Here is an 8413-nt window from a genome sequence, read left to right as displayed (position 1 = left end):
AAAACAGACCACTAGGGGTGGGTGGCAGGGAGAAAGTGAGGGACAGGGGTGATTTATTTTGAGGAATGGGCTCCAGTTGTGGCGACTGTGGGGTTGGCGAGTGCAGCTGGAGACCCAGGAAGGAGCTGATGTTGCAGCTCGAACCCAGAGGCCCTCCGGAGCAGAATTCCCTCCTCCTCTGGGGGAGCTCAGTCTTTTCTCTTAAGGCCTTCAACTGATCGGATGAGGCCCACCCACATGACGAGGGTCATCTGCTGATTTAAATGTTAATCACACCTAGGAAAGCTTCGTGTTCTTTCTGTCCAGTGGAATGTTATTCCACCTTAAAAAGGAGGAAATGCTGGCACCTGCTTCAGCATGGATGGACCCTGAAGACATCGTGCTTTGTGAAGCAAGCCCGTCCGAAAGGACAAATCCTGAATGAGTCCACTTATATGAAGGGCCTGCAGGAGTCATATCCATGGAGATCGGTCGATGGTGGGCGCCAGGGGCTGGGGGGTTAGTGTTTAATGGGGAGTTTCAGTTTGGGAAGATGGAAAGTTCTGGAGATGGACAGTGGGGGATGGTTGCACAGCAGTGTGAATGTGCTCAATTTTCAATGCCCCTGAGCTGTGCACTCACAAACGGTCAGGATGGAAATTTTTTATGTGCGTGCTTGTGTGTAGGTGTGTGGTTGCCACACATTAAAAAAAAAAAAGATCGTGGTCTGTGATAGATGTTTAATGAATGTCAGTTCCCCTTTCCGAGTGATACTTTACATTAGCTTCACCACTGTAATCAATATATATGAAAAAACCCTTCACGGCAACACCTCACCAGTGTCTGGACAACTCTGGGCACCGCGGCCCTGGCGAGAGCGTGAAATCAGCCGTCAGGCCGTCTGCTCCTGGCGCCCGACCCGGTCTCGCTCTCGGTCCCCACTGACTTCCTCACGTGTCGTTTGGGCTCATAGATGTGACGAGTGTCACGGAAGAGCTGTCGTACTTCGGACTCCTGTTGTAGTTTGACATCTTCGAGGGAAGGGGTGGGAAAGTCTTTCCTCCTCATCACCAGGCCTGGAGCCAGCGGGCGGAGCAAGCAGCCAGGGCAGAGGCGGGCCACGCCCCCAGACCTGGGGCCAGCTTCTGCCGCGCCCCTGTCCCCGAGGCCCGCTGGTCTTGTGCCCGCCGGAGCCATCCCGTCCGTCAGCACAAATCTTGCGGCCTCAGCAGCTGGCCTGGGCCTCAGCGGGTAAGTCCCGGAGGCTTCGGATACCAGTCAGGCCCAGAGCCGAGCGGAGCGGGGCCGGGCGCACCCCACCTGCTCGGATCCGTCAGGCAGGCGTGTGCCCACGTGACTCCGGGGGCCGTGCAGGGGGGCGGGGGCAATTAGGTGGGAGCCCATCTGCGACCCTCCCCCCGGTGCAGGGGGGGCCGGAGGCAGGGACGGGAGGCGCCCCTCAGCCCATGGGGCTCCGACCAGCACCTGCCAGCCCTGTGCCCACTGCCGGTGGGTGGGGGGAGCAGGGAGGCGCTCGCTGGACGTGACGGTGCGTGTGCGAGGGCTCAGCACACGTACGCAGGTGTGTGTGCCGCTGAAACATCTTGTCACCGAACAGCCTGGCCACGAGGCTCCCCTGAGAGCCAGCTTTGCTGTTCTGAGTGGAAGGGAGGTCAGGTTTCTCGGAGAAACCCCCCAGAATAGCCTCTGGCCCGCGCAGAGACCTGGTCTGGCCTCCGGGAGCCGGTGAAGCGCCCTGGTCCTGTCTGTCCCACCCCCTCTTGCCTCCACCCCATGTCCAGCTGTCTCCTCCCTGGGCTGCAGACCCCCAGCCCCTTCTGCGAGGGGTGGGTGGGGGGGGCGCTCCGGCCTGGTGTGTTCTCCCCACCTGCCTTCAGAGAGTGCCTGCGAAGCATCTGGCCCGCGGGGATACGAGAGCGTCACCTGGCCAGGGTGGGCATCCCAAAAGAACCCTCACAACTGAAGCGACGACAGGCTGAGAGGGTTCTGAGGCAGAACGGCTGAGGCTGGGGCAGGGGCCTCACCTGGGACCTAGGATCCGAGGGGGAGCTTCGGGGTGAGGGGATGCCCAGGCCAGGGCAGGCCGGAAAGGGGCTTTGTGGGTCGGGGCCAAACCTGCCCCCCAAATAGGGCTGCGGGATCTCCTGGCCATACAAGGCTCTTGGAATCCGGACCCTGGGGACCCCAGGCAGCTGGGGCCCAGCTAAAACGCTGCCGACACCCCATACCTCGTACTGTGTGCACAGCAGATCTGGTGCCACCGAGAGGTGTTCTCCCAGCCAGCCACAGACATGGTGAGCCTGGTCCCGGCACCCGGCGGAGCCACGGTGGGCTCCCGGTGGTGGAACGGGAGCTGGGGGCAGGGCCCGGGGGGAGAGAGGACGGGTCAGTGCCTCCGGGCACCGGCACGGGCTAGAGGGAAGGGGCGGAGTGGGGGCCGGGACAGAGCAGCCCTTTCTGAAGGCTGCGATGGCAGTGACAGGCAGGGCTGTCGGGGGCTAGACTACCCCTGGAAACGCCACAAACAGGCTGGGGTCCTCCACCCTGACCTGTGTCGTGCTCCCCCACGGTGCCCTTCGCCCGGTCTCACCTGGTGTCCCCTGCCTTCGTCCCAGAGCCTGGGCCTGGCGCAGCCGGTCCTCCCTCCCGTGGCTGGCCCGAGCCTCGGTGTCCCACACCTGGTCTCTGCCCCTCGTGCCCGTCCCTCTACCCTGCCTGGCGGACTCCCGCTCCCTCCTTGAGACCCGTCGCTTGTGCCCGCCTTATCCGGAAGCCGCTCTGGGCCGGGGGCCTCCTTTTGTAACCACAGGCCTCGACGGGTTGCTGGACGGATGGACGGGGCGGGGTGCCTTGTGCCACATGTGCCGGGGCCTCCGAGCTCCCTCGGACCGGGGGGGCACAGGGGGGCCCTGGTGAAGCCGGGCGGCTGTCCCCCGTAGACGGAGCGCCTGACGGCCGAGCAGATCAAGGAGTACAAGGGGGTCTTTGAGATGTTCGACGAGGAGGGCAAACGGGGAGGTGAAGACGGCGGAGCTGGAGGCGGCTCATGAGCCTGCTGGGCATCAACCCCACCAAGAGCGAGCTGGCTTCCATGGCCAAGGACGTGGACAGAGACAGTGAGGCCGGGCAGGGGGCAGGGGCGGCTGGGGGTCACCCGCGAGCGTGAGCAGGGAGGGCTGCAGCCGCCCGCCCTCACGCGGCCTGGCCCTCTGCTTGCTCCCTGCAGACAAAGGATTCTTCAACTGTGACAGCTTCCTGGCCCTGATGGGGATTTACTGGGAGAAGGCCCAGAACCAGGAGGGCGAGCTGAGGGCAGCCTTCCGTGTCTTCGACAAGGAGGGCAAGGGCTACATCGACTGGAACACGCTTAAGTAGGGCCTGGGGCTGGGCAGGGGGTGGGCGAGGGCCGGAACGCTGTGGGCTGTCACTCAGTGTGGGGGCCCCGCAGGTACGTGCTCATGAATGCAGGTGAGCCCCTCAATGAGGTAGAGGCCGAGCAGATGATGAAGGAGGCTGACAAGGACGGAGACGGAACCATTGACTATGAGGGTGAGTCGGGGACGGGCCTGGGAGCTGGGTGGCCGGGCCAGGCCGGTGGCTGACCTGTCCTCCTGCTCCCAGAGTTTGTGGCCATGATGACCGGAGAGTCCTTCAAGCTGGTCCAGTAGGAGCAGGTGCTATGGCCCCGGGAGGCCTGCCCGAAGAAGGCCACTGCCTGCTGCGGCCCACGCTGCGGCCCAGCCTGCCCCCGGCTCCCCCCCACCACCCGCCAGCCAATAAACACTCCAGACAGACTCATGTGTGCTTTACTGTCCATAGCCCAGAAAGGAGGGGCTGACAGAGATGCGGGTCTGGAGAGAGGAGAGGGTTTTGTCCAGGCAGCCATGGCACATGGCCCGTCCCTCCCGCTGCCCAGCTCTGGGCTCTGGACGGCAGCCTGAAGGCCAGGTTGGGGGCAGGGCGAAGACTACCATTTGCCCTGCCTGCCTGCATGGGGGAGGGGGGTGACCACCCACAGGCCCCTCCCGGAGCCCCTACAGAGGGAGATCACTTAGGGACAAATTTTATTCTGTCTCCAAAAGCCGGGGTTGTCACGGCCAGCCTGAGGCTTAGGCCTGTGGGGTCAGGGCTGAATGCAGCAGCCCTCGTGTGCATGCCTGTGTGTGTGTGTGTGTGTGTGTGTGTGTGGCCAACACAAGGCCGGCCGGCTTGGCTGCCTGGCGTTACACAGCAACGAGGCCAGGGCTGCAGCAATGTGCGGACGGCCAGCCTTCCCTGGGGAAGGGTGGTAGGGGTGTGCTGGGGGGTCCCCGGCTGCAAGTGCCCTCGCACCGGGTCCCTCTGAGCACGGGGTGGCTGGCAGCACTGGGAGGTTCAAGAGGACCTTCCTCTGCCTTTGAGGGGCACCAGGGCTACAGCCAGGGGTGCTGGGCACCGGAGCCTGGCTCCCGGGGCCCTGCCGATGTCTCTAGGCCTCAGGCCCCGGGGAGAGGACTGGGTTACTAAGAGGAGGGTGGCTCTTCCTGTCTGGGTTTGGACATCTTGACAGCCTCTTCGTAGGAGGGTGGCAGCTCAGGGGCATAACGGGCTGTAGGCAGGAGGGGTCATGGAGTCGAGGTCCAGCTCCCCAAAGGGCAGAGGCAGCCGCGTGCCCAGCGGATACTGCACAGAACTGTAAGCTGCAGGGAACCAGAGTGGGTTTGTGTGGGGATAAGTCTGGCTCTCACTCGCCCCCCCCACTCCCCCTGCAGGCACTCACAAGTCACAGTGCTGTGCACCGGGCTGTCACTGTCTGTAGGGCTGACCGTCAGGCCACAAGGCTGAGGTGTTGCTGGCAGGTGTGGCTGGGTGTGTGCCCGCTTCCGGAGGCAGCAGAACCGGACACAGCTGGCTGTGACCCCGCACAGCAGCAGCAGAAGGACAGCGAGTAAGATAAGCCTGTGCAGGGAGGAGCGGGAGCCTACCACTGGACTGACCCCTGGCCACCAGGAGCCTGCTCCCCAGGGGCAGTCAGGGCCCGACTGCCCAAGACAGGACAACGGGCAGGATAAAAGAAAACCAGAGAACGAGTGTCTCTCCAGGCCAGAGACCTTTCACCAGGCCAGAGCTGGGCCTGAGGAGCTGGCCCCTCCTGGCCTCTTGCTGCTGGGCCTGTCCTGGCCGTCTCCAGGGCTGGCCACAAGTGCCTTGGGCTCACTCCCAGGACACACTGTCCCAGGCCATCTGCACAATCCTGTGCCCAGACCGATGACCGCGCTCAAGGGGGCCTCCTGCAGGGGTGAGGAAGGAGGGGGTGGGAAGCAAGCGGTGAAAGGAAGTCCAGCCAAGGGCCTGTGTGCCCAGAGCTGTCCCGGATCGGGGCAGGGCCCACGTGGGAGGCTGGCTGCCCTGGTGCTGAGGGCAGGAGGTCCTGGCGACTCAGCCGAGAGGGTTCGGGGTCTGGTGGGCCCGGCCAGGGGAGAACCGTCGGACCCGGCTCGGCGCCGAGGCCTCCACTTACCCCACGTGCCACAGGCTGCTCCAGCGGGCCTGGGGCGGGCACCTGCGGGGACGGCGGCACCTGGAGCAGGTGGGGCACCAGCAGGGTCGAGCGCCCCGCCCGAGCCTCCCGACAGGGCGGGGCCAGGCCCCGGCTCCCACCCCCCTGACTTACAGGTCCGAGGGGTCGCAGCTGCCGTCTCCGAAGCCCAGCGCCACCTGTGGGGACAGGGGTGAGCCCGGGCCGGGGCGCGCCGAGCTCACACCCGCCCCGCGGTGCCCGCGCCGAGCGCCGCCGACCCACCTGCGGCAGCTGCAGGAGCGGCGGCAGCAGCAGGAGCCCCCGGGCGGCCGGCACCCCCACTACCATGCTCGGCACGGACAGGGAGCCTGAGCCCGCCCGCCGCGCCCCTTTATGGAGGCTCCGCCCCGCGCAGGACCCCGCCCCACGACAGCCGAGCCGCTTCATGAGGCCCCGCCCCTGCAGGCCCCGCCCATCGGAGGCCCGGTCCCGTGGCCACACCCCGGAGCCCCTGACCTAGAGCCCCGCCCACTAGAGGCACCGCCCCTTGAAGCCGCGCCCAATATGGGTCCCGCCGCACGGCCGCGACCGCCGGGTCGTCTCCTCCGCGTCTCAGAGCCTCGGGTCGCGGGGTGGGGGAGGTTCTCGCCCTCCGCGCGGTGCAGAGCCCCCATCCCGGCCGGGCCAGGCCTGTCCTGCAGTCAGGCTCGGTGCGGACCGGGCCAGCCCTGTTGTGCCCAGGGCTGCACAGGGTGTGTGGCTTCGGAGGGCGGCAGCCAGGACACATGTGGGCCAACTCACACACCGCGGCGCTCAAGGTGAAGGGTTTCAACAGTCAAGACTCTGGGGGTTCTAAGCGTGTTGTTCAACGGTATTTATTTGGTGGCGCGCTGCGGGCGCTCACTGCCTGGGGCTGCCCGGGCCAAGCCCACCCGGATTCCAACCCTGGTTCCCGGCCGTTGCGGTACCCCTGGAAGCAAACCACGTTTCAGGCGCACTTCGCCTTGAAAGCCATGCTCAACCCAGGGAATGTGGCCTCTGTGGTGTCTGGGCCTGGCCGTGACAATGCCCGCTGTCCATTCTTCTAGGAAAGACTGGGGGCCATTTCTGGCACCTCCCCGCTCTTCTCACCAGGCTGAGTGCGCTCGTCGGTTTCCTCTCCCCTCTGCTCCACCACCGGTGGTCACGCTAAGGGAGGAGGTTGGGACAGCAAGATGCAGGGTGGTCTGTCTTGTTTGGGGAGAGTGGGGGGGGGGGGGAGAAGCTACCTTTGACCTTTCTTTTCTTTTTCTTTTTTAAAGGTTATTTATTTTGAGAGAGAGAGAGAGCAGGGCAGGGGTAGAGAGAGAGAGGGAGAGAGAGAATCCCAAGCAGGCTCCATGCTGTCAGTGAAGAGTCTGATGGGGGGCTCGATCACACAAGTTGTGAAATCTTGACTTGAGCTGAAGCCAATAGTCAGACACTCAACCGACTGAGCCACCCAGGCACCCCCCCCCTCCACTTTTGACCTGAGCCGAAGTCGGTCACTCAACCGACTGAGCCACCCAGGCGCCCCAGATGTTGGACCTTCTAAATGGATTGCCAATTTTTTTTTTCTCTATTGTTCATCTCTTCTAGATTTCTAGATTCTTAATTGCACTCAAGACATACTCTACAGGCATCTCCCCCATTGGGAGGGCCTCCTGGGCTTGGCTCTCCCACCTGGACCTGCCAGGCACCTGCTCTTTGATCTCGCTTGATCTTGACCTGGGCTTTGCCTGGAAGCTGTCCCACACCTCCAGGCTGTGCCAGGCCCCCCCACCCCCCTCCACCCCCGCAAGGGCCCCCTTGCTCACCCTGCTGTAGCCAAGCTGGCTAAGTTTGGCTCCTGACCATCTTTCCTCCTCCTTCTCGCCTTCACTGCCTTGGGAGGCCCGACTCAGGATGGGAGGGAGAAGGATGGACAGAAGTCCAGCCAGTGCACAGGAGTTCAGACAGAGCCTTGGCCAGTGAGTACCAGGGCCTGTTAGCAGGAGAGCTAGGCCGGGGTTTACAAGACAGTGGCTTACCCCTCCTGCCCACTAGCCAGAGCAGGACGCAAGGACCATGGCCTGCAGGGAGCAGGCCCTCCTGGAGCCTGGGTTTGGCCTGGGCTGCCGGACCTGCCTTCTCCTCTTACCTAGTGAGAAAGTGGCTTGGGCTATGGCTGGACGGCACTGGTGAGGGCACAGACAGAAGTCCTGCAAGACAGTACTTTAGGGTCGCTGTCACTGGCCTGAGGGTAGGGAGATGGCAGGCTTCCAGGGATGAAGGGCACCAAGGAACCGGGGCTAGGGCAGGTGGCTCCAAGCTGGTATCCCGAAGCCTGTGCCCAGGATGGTCCCCAGATGCATCACACCCTCCATTCCTGCTCTCCTGGTGGCAGGTGCGAGGCTAGGCTTGGTGGGTTGCCTATGCTGTGCATGGGGGGCCAGACTGGATGCGCTCTGTGGGGTCGCTGTCCAACCAGCACTATCCAGAAGGCAGGGGCTGGGGTATGGGTACATTCTGAACTCCAAAGAGTATTGTATGGCCTGTGGGGGCTTCTACCTTGAAGGACCTGTTGGAGCCCAGAAGGCTGAGCCTGGACTCGTTCCAGAAAAATGGAAAACCAAACTCATGTTCTGGGTCTCACCCCGGACCCCAGCTTAGCTCTGAAGGAGGACACGAGCATGAGTCCCCCACATTTGGTCCCTCCTTGCTTAGGGTCACCAGGGAACCTGAAACTTGGGAGCAGCAGAGAAGCCTAAGGGGTCACCCTGGCTTTGAAGCCGCCTGTACCCTTCTCCCTCCTTGATGGGCCTCCTAGGTCTGGGCTTGTCTCAACTCCAGCCCTCTACCCCCAGCACCCTGTCCTGCTACCTGTTCCCCCAATGCTCCAGGCACCCACCCTCC

General features: G+C 63.8%; 2 protein-coding genes across 2 annotated transcripts; one reads left to right on the top strand and one right to left on the bottom strand.

The window, feature by feature from the left end:
* The first annotated feature begins 460 nt into the window (after positions 1-460).
* CALML6 (calmodulin like 6) lies at positions 461-3768 on the top strand. Its single transcript, XM_053899177.1, is given in 9 exon segments — positions 461-477; positions 1054-1230; positions 2616-2799; positions 2940-3008; positions 3010-3039; positions 3041-3116; positions 3227-3371; positions 3449-3549; positions 3622-3768. Coding segments are annotated over 9 exon segments (846 nt in total). The 3' UTR covers positions 3669-3768.
* Positions 3769-3792: 24 nt separating this feature from the next.
* TMEM52 (transmembrane protein 52) lies at positions 3793-5904 on the bottom strand. Its single transcript, XM_019461118.2, is given in 6 exon segments — positions 3793-4586; positions 4588-4679; positions 4760-4938; positions 5501-5542; positions 5654-5697; positions 5783-5904. Coding segments are annotated over 6 exon segments (597 nt in total). The 5' UTR covers positions 5849-5904; the 3' UTR covers positions 3793-4412.
* Positions 5905-8413: the final 2509 nt, after the last annotated feature.

Source organism: Panthera pardus, unplaced genomic scaffold, assembly GCF_024362965.1.
Source record: "Panthera pardus isolate Hobbes unplaced genomic scaffold, ASM2436296v1 HiC_scaffold_11, whole genome shotgun sequence".
Classification (NCBI taxonomy): domain Eukaryota; kingdom Metazoa; phylum Chordata; class Mammalia; order Carnivora; family Felidae; genus Panthera; species Panthera pardus.
Note: the sequence above shows the minus strand (reverse complement) of the source record. Positions and strands in the feature narration are given on the sequence as shown.